General features: G+C 56.6%; 1 protein-coding gene across 5 annotated transcripts in view; it reads left to right on the forward strand.

The window, feature by feature from the left end:
* NRBP2 (nuclear receptor binding protein 2) overlaps nucleotides 1–12,812 on the forward strand; it is a 31,234-nt gene extending 18,422 nt beyond the window's left edge. For 2 of the 5 annotated variants that reach the window (XM_085214671.1, XM_085214670.1), the window contains exons 6-18: nucleotides 37–131; nucleotides 742–765; nucleotides 1,004–1,087; nucleotides 1,652–1,707; nucleotides 2,213–2,308; nucleotides 3,213–3,345; nucleotides 3,496–3,598; nucleotides 3,715–3,765; nucleotides 3,939–4,074; nucleotides 9,475–9,528; nucleotides 9,897–9,960; nucleotides 10,802–10,857; nucleotides 11,634–12,812. In XM_085214671.1, coding sequence (XP_085070797.1) covers nucleotides 37–131; nucleotides 742–765; nucleotides 1,004–1,087; nucleotides 1,652–1,707; nucleotides 2,213–2,308; nucleotides 3,213–3,345; nucleotides 3,496–3,598; nucleotides 3,715–3,765; nucleotides 3,939–4,074; nucleotides 9,475–9,528; nucleotides 9,897–9,960; nucleotides 10,802–10,857; nucleotides 11,634–11,702 — 1,021 coding nt within the window. In that variant the 3' untranslated portion in view covers nucleotides 11,703–12,812. Of the gene's footprint in view, nucleotides 1–36; nucleotides 132–741; nucleotides 766–1,003; nucleotides 1,088–1,651; nucleotides 1,708–2,212; nucleotides 2,309–3,212; nucleotides 3,346–3,495; nucleotides 3,599–3,714; nucleotides 3,766–3,938; nucleotides 4,075–9,474; nucleotides 9,529–9,896; nucleotides 9,961–10,497; nucleotides 10,664–10,801; nucleotides 10,858–11,633 lie in introns of all 5 variants that reach the window. The other 3 variants (XR_014880718.1, XR_014880717.1, XR_014880716.1) reach the window with 3 other exon arrangements.
* The last annotated feature ends 2,566 nt before the right edge of the window (nucleotides 12,813–15,378 follow it).

Below are 15,378 nucleotides of genomic sequence, written 5' to 3' on the forward strand. Positions count from 1 at the left end.
TGGGCAGCGTGCTCAGGGCAGCTGTGTGCCCCCCAGCTTCCTCCACTCCTGTGAGCCCCCCATCATCCACGGCAACCTCACCAGTGACACCATCTTCATCCAGCACAACGGGCTCATCAAGATCGGCTCCGGTAGGACGCGGCCCCGCAGCTCTGGGGCTGGGGATGGGGAGGGCAGCGGGGAGCTGTGGGGAGGGGTCAGAGCTGAGAGTCCCCTGAGGGATCACTGAGCATCACGCGTGCGCAGTGCCCTTGTGGCACAGAAGGAACTGGGGGTGCTGACCATGAGCCAGCAGTGGCCCAGGTGGCCAAGAAGGCCGACGGCAGCCTGGCTTGTGCCAGAAACAGTGCAGCCAGCAGAGCGGGAGGTGATCATCCCTCTGTGCTCAGCTCTGGTGAGGCTGCACCTCAGTGCTGTGCTCAGTGTTGGGCCCTCGGTGCAGGAAGGACGCCGAGGCCCTGCAGTGCGTCTGAAATGCTGGGTCAGAAATTGGCACGGCTGCCCTGGGAAGTGCTGGGGTCACCACCCCTGAGGGGTTACGGAGCCATGGAGATGTGGCACTTGGGGACGTGCTTAGTGGGCACGGTGGGGATGGGGTGGGGGTTGGACTCGATGATCTTAGTGGCTTGTCCAACCTTAATGATTCTACGGCTCTGAGGCGTGGCATTACCTTGTCTTCTGTTTGTGTCCCCTGCTCTGCACTTCTCACTTACCTCCTTTGGCATCGGCGCTGACCGGCAGTGTGGCACCGGGTGTTTGCTAACGGTGAGTGTCCCTCTGCTCCCCCTGCAGCACATCCACCTCATCACCGGGTGGATTTTGTCCCCACTGGGCACCAAGCAGTGGTCCTGGGGCTGCAAGCAGGAGGGGAACCGCCGCTGCTGTGGCCTCTCCTGGGGGAGTGGGTGCCACGCTGCTGTCTGCGCGGGCAGGGACACACTCCAAAGTCCCATCTGTGCTCACTGCAGAGCCGTGGCTCAGATTATTTCTTGTTCCCCTGCAGCCCTTCCAGACGACCTGCGGAGCCCCATCCGGATCGAGAGGGAGGAGCTGCGCAATTTGCATTTCTTTCCCCCGGAATACGGCCGTGAGTGGGGCTCAGTTTTGGGGGGGTGAGGGAGGGCTGTGGTTCAGTGTTTGGCCGCTGCGGGTTTGCAGTTTGGTGCCTTTAGAGCTGAAGCTGTCAGCCGAGAGAAGATCTTGTGAGTGTGGATGGTTGTGCCAGCACTGTAGGTGAAACATGGCGCTGATGAGCACGGAGCGCATGGGGAATAGCCGTGCCCACATAGCGGTGAGCTGGGCTGAGAGTTGGATATTGGTGGTTCAGAACCAGGTCTCAGCACCACCTCGGGTCGCTGTCTGAAAAGGTTCTGGCTCAGAAGCGCTCAGCAGCGCGTGAAGTGTTCGAGTGAGTGGGAAAAAGGAGCAGGGAGCCTTTGTGCCTTGTGCACACACAGCGCGAGCCCCATCTCGGGTCTTCTGAGTGAATCGGGGAGGTTTGTGCAGAGCTCCGGGTGTCGGGGCAGGGAAGCAGGCACAGGTAGAAGTGTGTGGGGAGAAGGGTCCGTAGGTGGGGACGTCGGCTGCTCCTGGGGGGGCGGGGAGAATCCCACCACAACTGGGCTGATGGGCTCCTGGTTTGGTTCTGCAGAGAAGACCGACGGGACCGCCGTGGACATCTTCTCCTTTGGGATGTGCGCGCTGGAGGTACGGAGCTGGGCTGCTGCACAGCCTGGGAACCTGCGGGACCCCCACTTATGGGGCAGGGTAGTGCCTTGTGGGGCCTGCTGGCTGCCCGGGAGCTCCCCACACCTGGCTGTGAGCTGCGGGTCCAGGCTGGATGTGGCTCTGGGCAGCCTGGGCTGCTGGTTGGCGACCTGCACACAGCAGGGGGTTGGAACCAGATGAGCATCGTGCTCCTTTGCAACCCAGGCCATGCTAGGATTCTATGATTCTATGATTCTATGATTCTATGGAGGTGGAGGCACTACTGCTGGGCTCAGCAAAGCATCCACTGCTGCTCTGGCTCAGCCTCCACGGGCTGTGGCACCCCCAGCGAGGGGAGCACATGGGACAGGGACATTCAGTGCTGCTGTGAGGGGCTGCGGGGCTGTTGGCGTTACCTGTGCAGCACCGGGGTAGAGAAATGGGCCCCGAGGACTGAGCCAGGGCTTGGCTGCCTGCAGACACAGCTGCGCTCCTCCTTCCCCAGATGGCAGTGCTGGAGATCCAGACCAACGGTGACACGCGGGTCTCGGAGGAGGCCATCATGAGGGCACGGCATTCTCTGGATGACCCCAACATGAGGGTGAGTGCGGGCAGCCGAGCTGTGGGACGGAGCCACTGGGACACAGCCGGACCCGCATGTTTCGGTGGCCCTGGAGCAGCCTCCTGGGAGCACGGGCAGCAGTCTGGCAGGCTGAGGGGCACCAGGATCCTTCCTGCTCGGCTGGTCGTGATGAGATCTTGTCCCCACATGTTGTCCCACTGGGACAACAGATCCAGTAGGTGCACGTGTAGACACGTGTGCACGCTCTGTAGAGAAGGACCTGGGGGTTCTGGTGGCCAGCAGGCTGACTGTGAGCCAGCGGTGTGCCCTGATTGCCAAGGGGACTGATGGGACCCTGGGGTACATTGCGCAGAGCGTGGCCAGCAGGGCACGAGGTTCTCCCCACTCTGCCGTGCCCTGGGGGGGCACCGCTGGAGCACTGCGCCCAGCACGGGGCTCCCAGTTCAGGGCAGGCTGGGAACTGCTGGGAGAGCCCAGCAAAGGGTGCGGAGATGGGAGGGGGTTGGAACATCTCCCGATGGGGAGTCTGAGAGCCCTGGGGCTGTGCACCTGGGGGAGAGAAGGCCAAGAGGGGATTTGATAAATGCTTATCAATATCTGACGGACGGGGCTTGGTGAGAAGGCAGGGCAGGCTGAAGTGCTCGGTACGGGGCTCAGACGGCAGCGTGCATCTCTCCGTGTTCATCCCCAAAACGTTCCGTCGTGTGTGCATGCGTGTTCCCCCCATTCTCTTGTGTCATTCCGCAATTCTCCCAGGCATCCTACGAGGTAAGGCAGGATGAGAGGTGACGGCTTGAAATTGACCAGGGGAGGTTCAGGTTGGATATTAGGAACAATTTCTTCACCAACAGAGTTACCGAGCACTGGAACAGACGTGGAACGGGGCTTTGCCTCCAGCTCATGCTTTGTGTTTGACCCTCAGGAGTTCATTCTGTCGTGCCTGACCCTCAACCCCGACAAGCGGCCGACGGCCAACAGCCTCCTCTTCCACCGCGTGCTCTTCGAGGTCCATTCCCTGAAGCTGCTGGCAGCACACTGCTTCATCAACAACCAGTGTGAGTAACAGGAGACTGCCCTGCCCCACTGAGCTCGTGCTCCTGGCCCCGCAGAGCTGGAGGGATGGAGGAGCCGTGGAGAACGGCCGCGAGCGCAGAGCCCAGCCTGCAGCACCTCCGGGCTGATGCCCCTCTCTGGCTCTGCCCTAGATCTGATGCCAGAGAACGTGGTGGAGGAGAAGATAAAGGAGCTGGACCTGAACATGGTGATGGCAGAGATCCGGCGTGAGGGTCGGCCCGGAGCACAGTGGAGGTGAGGGTTTGTAGCCCAGGACCTGCATCCACCCTGACCGCGCTGTCACCACCGCAGCCCTTCGTGCTGCTCTCCTGCCCTGCTCTCGCGGTGACATTCCCATCCTTCCCTCCCAGGTACTCGGAGGTCTCGTTCCTTGAGCTCGACAAGTTCTTAGAAGATGTCAGGTGGGTTTTGGGACATCCCCGGATCCCATCACACGGAGTGTCCCGCTGGCAGGACCGTGCTTAGTCGCCCATTTGAGCCCCTCTGTGGTCTCCGCACGGACGGACAGAGCTTCACCGTGGCAGCAGGAGGACGGGGCTCAGCTGGTTGTCTCCTCTCTCTGTGTCTGTACCAGGAATGGGATTTACCCTCTGATGAATTTCGCTGTTTCCAGACCCCATGCCCTCCCACGGGCACTCTCTCAGCCCCCGGAGGACCCTCAGAAAGCCAAAACCCCCACGCCAGAGCCCTTTGATGTGGAGACCAGGAAGGTAAGGTCAGCCCAGGTACGGTCAGAGTGGCTGTCGGAACAGGAAAGTGGGGGGTCTGCATCCCTGGAGGCACCTGGTGGCACCTGGTGGCACCTGATGGCACCTGGGGACGTGGGCAGTGGGCATGGTGGGATGGGTTGGGGTTGGACGTGGGGATCTTGGGGTTCTTTTCCAACCTCAGCGATTTGATGAGTGTATGAGTGGGCACAATGGGGTTGTGCTGACAGGTGGCCTCGATGTTCTTAGAGGTCTTTTCCAACCTTAATGATCCTATGATTCTCTGGGATGGTGTCCTGAACCCTTTTAGCTCTTATTTTCAGTGATTCTGTGGTGGCAGCTTAGTTTTAAAGTCTTCTTTCGCAATTTTCTGTATTATTAGCATCCTGGAGTCAGTTTCAGGTGCCAGGAATAAGCTCTGTGAGATCATCTCTGTCTCCCAGGTTGCTGGATTTCACTCAGCATCTTCGATTCAAGGGCTTTGTGTGTTTGTCCCAGGGTTGTTTGCAGGAAGGGTGGGCGCCGTGGGTCTGACAGCATTTTGAAGTGCTGAATCCACTTCTGGTCTCAGGAGCAGCTTCCTGGATTAATCACTGCTGAATGAACTAAATTGGGTATCCAGTGCTGGGTCTCATTCTGCCACGCAGTTGCTAAGCTGGGAAAGGACATCAGGAGTCCAACGGGGTCCTGAAATCCTCAAGGGATGGAGATCCAATAGCCTCTGTGGGCCCCTGGTCCACTGTTTGAACATTCTCACCAAGAAAAAGGATTTCCTTGGGTCCACCCAGAACATCCCTGTTCAGGTCTGTCTCTTCTCTCCTTTCTCTCCGCCAACAGCCCGGTTCCTCCATCCTCTCAGCACCCAGCAGCTACAGGCGTGCTGCCATTGGGTTCCCCAAAGCCATCGGGCAGAGCAAATCCTGCTCCCTCTGCCTCCCCTCCCAGCGCTGCAGCCCTGCACGGTTTTGCCATCTCTGCACTGAACTCGCTCCATTTTATCAGTGCCTTCTATTGGAAGCCCCGAGTTGGAGGCAGTAGGGGCACTTTGCTGACAAGCGCATGGGTAGAGGAGGGTTGGCTGCTGTCAGCAGGACGCAGCCCCAGCGCGGCACGGCTCAGCTGGCTTCCATCTGCAGAGCTGCAGAGCTTTGGGATCAGGCGTAGGTCTGCGTGCACCTCTGTTCCTTAAAACAACGTTCTTGCCTTTATTCCCTGTACGGGGTATTTCCCTGCGCTGCTGCTATCATGCCATTCGCCATCCGTCGCCTGTGGCACTCTGTGCTACCGTGGATGTTACGGATGCAACTCCATCCTTGCACTGAGTTAATGTTAAAAATACTACGCGGGCCCCAAACTGGTTCTCGTTCCTGCAAGGTGCTGGGAAACGCCTCCTACAAAGCATCTCTTCAGTGGTTCCATCACGGCTGTAAATCAGCTCTCAGAGCACTTAACTTATGGTTTATTCATAGCGCTCCGGGCTTATTTTTAGAGCTGCTCAGTTGGATCAATTGGAGGAATGTCAGTGTAAACCCAAGCATTTATGCTGTCTCCCCCTCTGCATTTGCTATATGCTGCGTTTTCATCCAGTGCCCCAGTTCTGCAGGCGCCTGGTCTGGCTAACCAGAAACAGCTGGTGAAAAAACACACATTGATTTCACTGGGGTTGAGGGGGGTGCGGCGATCTGAGTTTCATTGCATGAAATCTTGCATCTGGACAAACCTGCAAGTGCCAAAGGAATGTGACCGCAGCGCTGACAGCTGTGGGAGGAGCAGTGGGGTGCCTGGTGAGCCCCATGGACGGACCTGAGGGCACCCGTGCAGCCCTGAGCGGCATTTCTGAGCACAGGAGCGTGCCTGTGGGCAGCTGATGGGTGGGCTTGGAAATAGCTCTGCACTTCAGCCACATTTTTAGTGCCACGCAGAGGGTGCTGGTGCTGCTGGTTATCGGCCCCTGGCATTGCCTGGGGTAATGTTTGCGAGGGTGGGTGGTGACAGGACAAGGGGAATGGCTTTAAAGTGAGCCAGGGGAGGTTTGGGTTGGATGTGAGGAGGCAGTTTTTCATGCAGAGGGTGGTGAGGCAGTGGCACAGGTTGCCCAAGGAGGCTGTGGATGCTCATCCCATCCCTGCAGGCATCCGAGGCCAGGCTGGATGTGGCTCTGGGCAGCCTGGGCTGCTGGTTGGCGACCTGCACACAGCAGGGGTTGGAACTGATGAGCGCTGGGCTCCTTTGCAGCCCAGGCCATGCTGGGGTTCTACAATGATTCTATGATTATGGGTCCGTATGGCACCCTATGGATCCTTTTGGCACCCTATGGATCCTCATGGCACCCTATGGATCCTCATGGCACCCTGTGGGTCCTCATGGCACCCTATGGATCCCTATGGCACCCTGTGGATCTTCATGGCACCCTACGGATCCCTATGGCACCCTCTGGATCCCTATGGCACCCTATGGATCACTGTGGCTCACTATGGATCCTTACGGCACCCTGTGGGTTCTCTGGGCAGCCTGGGCTGCTGGTTGGCGACCTGCACCCAGCAGGGGGTTGGGACCAGATGAACACTGTGCTCCTTTGCAACCCAGGCCATTCTAGGATTCTGTGATTCTATGATTGCCTCCGTATCCAAAAGGTGTTGCAGCACAATCAAGAACCCGTGTTGCTGAGCTATCACTCACTACAATTAATTTAAGTGGAAGTGAAGTTTCCAGCCTCTTTATGCTTGCTAAATGCACTGCAGGGAGATGTTTCCTCACTGAACCTGTGTGGAGCAGAGTTCTTTCTAGGTCGCTTTAGAACTTGTGAGATAGCATCGCTGTCCTGTGCTGGTGACTCAGGCTGGACGTTAGGAAACATTTCACCTACAAAGAGTGGTGATGCAGTGGCACAGCTGCAAAGGGAGGCTGGGGAGTCACCGTCCCAGAATGGTGGAGATGTGACACATGGGGATGTGGTCAGTGGGCATGGTGGGATGGGATGGGATGGGATGGGATGGGATGGGATGGGATGGGATGGGATGGGATGGGATGGGATGGGATGGGATGGGATGGGATGGGGATGGGATGGAATGGGATGGGGATGGGATGGAATGGGATGGGGTTGGACGTGGGGGTCTTGGAGGTCTTTTCCAACCTCAGTGGTTCCATGATTCAGTGGCTCAGTTGGGCTGGCAGGAGACTCATTCAGGGTCTCTGCACAACTCAGGTGTATCCTAAGAGCTTTGAACAATTGGTTGTGTGTTTTCACGTGGAATCACAGTTGAGATTCTGTGTCCAATCTCCCTCCTCAGGCTGTGCCACCCAGAGCAGTTTGTCTGGGACCATGGCTATAACATGCACATCAACCCATTGGGTGTTCCTGTAGCCCACACACTTGTTTGTGGGCTCAGCTCTTTGGTATGAGATCAGAGAGCAGCCAGGCTGGGGAAGATGGCAGAGGGTGCTCAGGAGTGCATGGAGTGAGGTTCCAGTGCTGGAAGTGGTGGCCAGCAGGAGCCTGATGGAGGCCTCCATCTGTACCGCTCCATTTAGCAAGCAGAAGAGATGTGAAAAGCAGAAAAAGAGGTGAGAAGGAGAAGTGAGAGTGAGAGGAGATAAGAGAGGCGGTGCTGATGTGTGAGTCCTGGGGAGGGAGATTGGACACAGAATCTCAACTGTGATTCCACGTGAAAACACACAACCAATTGTTCAAAGCTCTTAGGATACACCTGAGTTGTGCAGAGACCATGAATGAGTCTCCTGCCAGCCCAACTGAGCCGCTGAATCATGGAACCAATGAGGCTGGAAAAGACCTCCAAGACCCCCACGTCCAACCCCATCCCATCCCACCCCACACCACCCCATTCCATCCATCCCATCCCATCCCACCCCATCCTATCCTATCCCATCCCACCCCACCCCACCCCATCCCATCCCATCCCATCCCATCCCACCCCACCCCATCCCATCCCATCCATCCCATCCCATCCCACCCCACCCCATCCCATCCCACCCCACCCCATCCCATCCCACCCCACCCCATCCCATCCCATCCCATCCCACCCCACCCCATCCCATCCCACCCCATCCCATCCCATCCCATCCCACCCACCCCATCCCATCCCACCCCACCCCACCCCATCCCATCCCATCCCATCCCATCCCATCCCATCCCATCCCATCCCACCCCACCCCACCCCATCCCACCCATCCCATCCCATCCCACCCCATCCCATCCCATCCCATCCCATCCCATCCCATCCCACCCCATCCCATCCCATCCCACCCCATCCCATCCCATCCCATCCCATCCCATCCCACCCCATCCCATCCCATCCATCCCATCCCATCCCCATCACCTCCTCTGCTCTGGAACCAAATATTTGAGCTGCATCAAAACTGCAAAGTCAGCAACAGGAGGTGATGACTGATGGAAATGTCCATCTCAGGGGGAGCGCGGCTGCTTTCTGCAGTGGTGGAGCGGGTCAGGAGTTCAGGGTGAGAACTCACTGTGCTTCCCCAGAGCACTGCTTTCTTCAGCAGCCAAATGCCTTCATTCCCTGTGACTGCTGAGATCTGTCTGAACGCAGCAGACTGTGAATAAAACTGCATAGGATGAGGTATCAGTGGGATCGTGCTCAGCAATGGAACATCCACGCTGTCATTATTCTGCATCTGGACAAGACAGGAAGACACTGAGAAAGTGGAACGAGCTCAAAGGAGGGCAGCAAAGTGATGCTGGGCAGCCTCCTCTGAACTCACTGCCTTCTTTTGGGCAGGGGGGGGGGGTCTAAAGAGCTCCTGATGTCCCCTCCCACAGGATGATGATGTGGGCATCAGACAAAGCATCTCTGGTGTTACTCAGTGTAAGGAGGGGGCGTCCACCTTGGGCACGTCGTCGTGCTGGAGCTTGAAGCTGACATATTAAGGAAAAGCCGTACTGGTCTATTTAATTTCAGTGTGCTGCAGTGCAATGCCGCGTTCCCAAAAGGAACTCTGTATCATTTCAATAGTTTTTGACATTTTGGTTTTGTTTTAAGAAGTTGTCATCCCTCGGGGACATGAACTAAAGCACAACACTGAAACGTAACCGAGAGTTTGGGCATGGCCTCGAGGGGAAAACCCACCCAGACAAATAAAGCAGAGGAATTCATCCTGATGTAATGCTGCCCCTGAAATGCACCTCCTGCAGGGCTCCCACCCAACCCCCCATCAGCTGATGGCAGTTTGTGGCCGGGTGTTGGGCTCAGCGAAGCCTCAGCTGTTCTGGACAGCACCTGGAGATGTGGGCAGAGGAGAAGATCAGGCCGGTAGCCGGGTTTTAAGTGGGATTTTGAGAGCTGTGCTTGGAAAACAGGAGCAAAGCAGACCTGGGGGAGTTCAAGGGGCTGTGTCCAGGCTGACCCTCACTTTGGCCTCTTCCAGGTGGTGCAGATGCAATGCAACATGGAGCTGAATGAGGACAAGACTCAGTGGCATGTGAGTGCGCAGCCCCACCAGGATGCAGCGGGCAGCATCTGTTCTCTGCAGCGTGGCACGGCTTGCTCTCAGTTCGCTGCAGGACCCGCAGGACCTGCTCTTCTCTCTGAGGCAAAAGAAGCCCAGAGAAGAGCAAAGCCGACAGACGCCTCTGCTACAGCAGTCCGTGACGTCTTTGGACACCTCTCAGCTCTGCTTCTTTCCAGCTTAACAGAGAGAGCATCTCTCTGAGTCACCCAAACTATGCCCCAAAGACACCCCACGTGTTGGCGTTGACCAGCATCTCCCTGCCCACCCTGCCAGCAGCTTCCAGCATTGATACTGTCTCTTACTGAACGAACGTACAGAGCTCTCTCTTCTCTCTGCAGCTCACGCTCCTGCTGATCCTGGAGGACAAGCTGCACCGACAGCTGAGCTACGACTTGCTGCCCAGTAGGTCTCCTCGTTTCTTGTGCCTGAAGTATTTCCTGGAAGCCCCGGTCAGGTTTGGGGTTAGGGCTCGGCACAGACCGATGCACTCAGCTCTTCTCTCCTTCCTGTGCTGGGAGAGCAGACCAAACTTCATATCCTTGTGGCACCATTCTCGTTCCCTTTGGCGTGCGGTGCCAACCTGCAGCTGAAGTGAACTTTGTGAGTCCCGTGGCCATCAGGAGGGTGCACTTAACCCAGAGATGTGTGACTGGGGCAATACCATGAATGAGTGCATTCTTTGCCTTTTCCCAGCTCTGGGGCAGTCTCTGCAGCACCTTCCAAGGAGCTGCTGCGCTCGTCTCTTGGGGAGCCCCATGGCTCTGGGGAAGGGCACTTCTCCTGGGGTCTGTCCATCGCAGCAGCTCCTTCCTAAGGTGTGCAGGAGCCCTCTGCAGGCTGCACAGCTGGAGTCCCTTCCAGGCAGAACAAAAACACAAAGCTTGGAAACCGACGCTTGGGATTTGCTGCTCCACCGGCTCCTCCTGTTCCTACCTGCAGGAAGTGGCCTGCTTCCTTTTCATGCTGAGCCCAAGCATGGCAAGCCCATAGAGCTGACGGTGACGCACTGCCAAGGCATTGTGCTGCGTGATGTGGGGCTGGAGCTCAGTCCCGGCTCTCACTCGCTCCCCTCTCTGCTCCGTTGGCCCCAGCGTTACTCAGAAGTGTGAGCAGAGCACGCAGTGTGTGCCCATAACGCGCAGCGAGGCGCAGCGCAGCTGTGCCGTGGGCCGGAGGGGTGTGCTTTGTGGGGAGAGGATGAGCTGGGATGCACCAATGTTCTCACTGTTCCTTCCCTCCGCAGCTGATAACTCCAAGGACCTCGCCACAGAGCTGGTGCACTATGGGTTCATCCACGAGGTGAGGCTGCTTGTACGCCGTGCCACTGTCATTGTGCCACACGGCTGATGCCTCGTGCCTTATTCCCCATCTGCAGCCAGGAGCAGCCACGTGGCCCAGGCTGCAGCTCTGTGCTGCGCTCCTGCCTTTGCTCAGTGCCTCTCTGTTCGATTTTTCTGGGCTCCGTACTTTGCTCCCGTTGTTTTGAAGGGTCAGCCGTCTAGCAGTGACGGGTCACCACACCCGCTGCATCAACTCACTGCCTTTCTGAATGTGAAAGCCTGAGCAGTGCCAGGGAGAAGCAGCCAGGACCCAACAGCCCACGCTGCTCTCGGGTCCCTTTGCAAACTTCTCCCTGTCAGAAGTGCCCTACGGCAGCACTGCTGCTTCTGCAGCTCCAGGCTCTCCCTTGGTGTCTGCAGACCGACTCGAGGAGGAATGCAGAGCTGTGCAGTCATTTGGGCAGCCTGGTCTCAGGGTAAAGGAGTGTGGAGAAAATGAAAAATGCATTTATTTCTTTATTTTGTACAAGTTAGGAATTCTGGGGCTGTAGGCAAAGTTTTGAAGCGTTTCTCACTCTGGATGTTGACATTAGACAAGGCAGGGGTTAGCTTCGCTCACTGAAAAATGTATGTGAGTATGCCTGGAAAAAAAAAGTGTATTTAGACTTCCTTCTTTTCTTCATCTGAGCACAGCAACTGCACAGCTTGGAACTGAAACAGCAGAGTGCTTTCTCCTGTCTCCTGGAAAAAGCATGGCAAACTAATCTGTTGGCTTGCTTTTTCTTCTATATTTAGGACGACTGTGAGAAACTGGCTAACTTCCTGGAAAATGCCTTCCACAAGCACCGGTCTCCTCCCTTGTGAGTCACCCCCGGGCAGTGGGGTCCCTGCGCCATGGGGACGGGCACATACCCAGCAAGGAGCAGCCATGGGCTCTGGAATCAACTCCTCCAGCGGAGCCGCTCCAGACTGAACCTTTGCAGCCCACGAGAGGTGTATGCCTTTGTTGTGGCGTGGAAAGACAGCAGCAAGTGGAATAGCAACCAGCTATAACACAAGGAATGGCCTCTGCACGAGCACGTGCCCCGGCCCCTACTCCTGGAGCAGCAATCCAGGGGGAGTTGCGGGGCCTGGGGGAGTGCTGACGGTGTTTGTGAAGACGTGGAGCTGCTGCAGGAGTCCCACGGACTGATAAATTTGCCTCTGGGAGTGATAAGCTTTTCTCACCGCAGGTCCTAAAGCTCTTTTTTTTCCTCTTTGCCAGCTGGTGATGGGTGCGGAAGGGAGGAAAGCTCCAGCACAGTTTGCAATCTGCCACGTTCCATCCTCTATCTCCATTTCCTGCTGTTTCGTTAACGTTTCCCACGCACAGATGAACCACTGTGATGCCTTTCAGTTAGAAGCTCGCATCTTGGTGTAAGCCGACAGGTGGACTTTGTGAGCTGGACTTGGCACGGCAGGAGAAGAAACTGCAGCAACCCAAACCCACCAGCTGGATCCCGACACAGGGAACAGCAGAAATGTCACTGGTGCTGAACAGAACCGTTTTCACTCCTGTCTGTCTCATGGCCTTCAAAAATCTTACGGCATCCTAAGGGGAAAAACCCCCGTGTCTCTTCCTTCCCTGTGTGTGTCCTGGGGTGTTTGGAACTTCCATCGCTTGTGCGTAGAAGGGGGCAATCGTAGCTGCTGCACATCGGCTTCCATTGGTAAAAATCACCAACAGAAATTATTCGTGTAGCAAAAGCTGTGCTGCGCTCACGTCGTGCTGTGAGCAGCCCTGCTGCCGTGCTGCGCTGTGCCGAGTCTCCCATTGCCTGCATCGTGCTGTGTGGTGTTGCACCAGCTGTATGGCTGGGTCTGCCGTGCTACCACGCTGCGCTGAGCTGTCAGCTGTGCTGTGTTTCCCAGTCGTGCTGCGCTGTGCCAACCTGACAGAACTGACAAATCAATAAAGCCATTGCACGCAGCTTATCTCATGCGAGGAGCTGGTCTGCTGAGCGAGCACTCCGTCATCTCTTAGTCACTCTTACAGTTAAGAAGAGTGAAACAGCTTCCTCGAGTTCAACGCCGATCCAACACAGTCGGGTAGATTGGATAGAAATTATTCACAGGCATTCACAGGAAAAACAGCATTCAGCTGTGTGATGCAGAAATTGCTTTCTCCAGAACAAGCTTGCACTTGCCTTTGCAAACTAAGAAATGCCTTCATACACCAGCTGCTGCTTCCCTGATCAGCCAGTGAGCCCTTCTTAGCACATTTCACCTGTCTCAATTCTTTGAATGTCATTACGACTCAGCTCGAGTGATGGATCTCCCTCCTACTGGCTGCACTCAGCAGTTATAAGTTTGTTAACTGGCAGCCACAGGATGTTTCATGCACATGTCAGGCAGCAGTCACAGCCTCACAGAAGATCTGAGGTTGCTGAAGACCACTCGAGGTCCAGCCACCCTCTGCGGTCCTCCAGCCCAGTGTCGGGTGGTCCAGTGCCATGTACCCATGGCCAGTCAGGTCTGAGAACCCCCACAGGTGGAGACATCCAGCCTCTCTGGATAACCCGTGCCAGTGTTCAGCCAACCTCACTGAAAAAAATATTTTCCCATTTTTCAATTTGGACCCATTGCTCAGCCTCTTGTCCCAGTGCTGGGACCACCAAGAACAGCCCAGCTCCATCTTCTTGTGTTGGAACTGGATGATCTTTAAGTCTCCTTCCAATACAAACCACTCCATGGTTCTGTAGACTTTAAAGACCCTTCCAACCAAACCTGTTCTATGATTCCATGATTCTTCACCCACTGATCAGGCATCTGTTCACAGTGATGTACAGCCGCCCCAGCTTTCACACTCTCCCATCACGCCTGCTCCAGGCCCTCTGCCATCTAGGCAGTCTGTGCTGGGCTCTGTGCTTTGGATGGAGCCTCATCAGCGGAGCAGAGGAGGGTTCTTCCCTCAGTCAGCTAATGAGGCTTTCCTGGGGCAGCTCAGGTGGCCGTGGGCCTCCTTTGCCGCAGGAGTATTGCAGGCCCACAGCTCAGCATCCAGAGAGACCTGCATGGCCTTCTCTGCAGAACTGTCACCAGGGCAAGAATGGAAATCCTGCCCTCGTGTTTGCAAGTCAGCCAGCAGTCCTGCCAGACAAGGGAGGGGATGTGTCCTTGGCACTAATGGTCAGGTCTGTCAGCTCACGATGCCTGAAATTCCTGTCCGTGTATCATAGTTGCGGTATGGCACATAGAATCATAGAATCACAGAGGTTGGAAAAGACACCCATATCATCCCGTCCAGCCTCCCACCTCTCCCTGCCCACAGAACCACGTCCCTCACTATATCTAAACGTCCCTTCAACACCTTTGGGGTCGGTGACTCCACCGCCTCCCAGCGCCGCCCGTTGCAGCTCCCGACCACCTTCTGGAGCAGAAGTTTTTCCCAATACCCGACCTGGATCTCCCCTGGCTCCGCCTGAGCCCATTCCCTCTCGTCCCATGGCTGTTACACGGGAGCGACGGCCGAGCCCGGCTCCCCGGCCTCCCTCTCTTAGCGACACAGGTCACTGCAGGGAGCAGTCGGGCCTCCCCTGAGCCTCCCCTTCCCCTTCCCCACGCTGAACAAATCCCGTTCCCTCGGCCGCTCCCCGTAGGATTTGTGCTCCGGACCCCTCACGGCTCCCTGCCCTTCTCTGCAGCACTGCAGGGCCTCGGCGTCCTTCCTGCACCGAGGGCCCAGCACTGAGCACAGCACTGAGGTGCAGCCTCACCAGGGCTGAGCACAGAGGGATGATCACCTCCTGCTCTGCTGGCTGCACTGTTTCTGGCACAAGCCAGGCTGCCGTCGGCCTTCTTGGCCACCTGGCTGCCATGTACTCTACGTCTTGCAGAGTATCTACTAGAAGATCTGCTAGATCTACTAGAAGGTGTTCTGGAAGAGCTACGGTCATTAGCAATTGCACAGTGTAGGAATCCACTGAGCCTCAGGAATTAAAGTCTGCCAGTGGCTAACTGCTCTCACTTAAATTCAGGCTAGAAATAAGGCAGATAGGTTTTGTGTTCTAATTCACACTTGCACCTTTTCTGCTAGCTGAAAAAAAGATGCTTTGCAGTGCAGAACTTCCTGACCATCAGCACTGAGACGTTCATTCATCACACTGCCTTTGGGAAGCTTTATTGGCTTGAACTTTCTGAATCGTTTATCAGAACCTTAAGGATCCGCAGAACTCCTCTGGCATTTCCACCCTCTGTGGCAGAAATGGCATTTCCACTGCTCTGACCTCGCCCGTGCATTTAAATCTGTACCTAAAAGATTGGGCCACCCTAGGATGAGCAGGGTCACAGTGCTGCAGCAGCCCCACACCGCACATCGGCCCCACATCGCACATCAGCCCCATATCGCACATCGGCACCTATCGCACTCCCACAACACCCAGCGCGGGCTCAGCGCTCCGCCCAACGCGCAGGGGGCGCTCTGCGACGGGGGGGGAGGGGTGGCAGCGGAAGCGGAAGCAGAGCGAGGCTGGCGCCAAGTCCGTCGTCCCGCCCGCTCTCA

This window comes from Meleagris gallopavo, chromosome 32 (assembly GCF_905368555.1).
Source record: "Meleagris gallopavo chromosome 32, MGAL_WU_HG_1.1, whole genome shotgun sequence".
Lineage (NCBI taxonomy): Eukaryota > Metazoa > Chordata > Aves > Galliformes > Phasianidae > Meleagris > Meleagris gallopavo.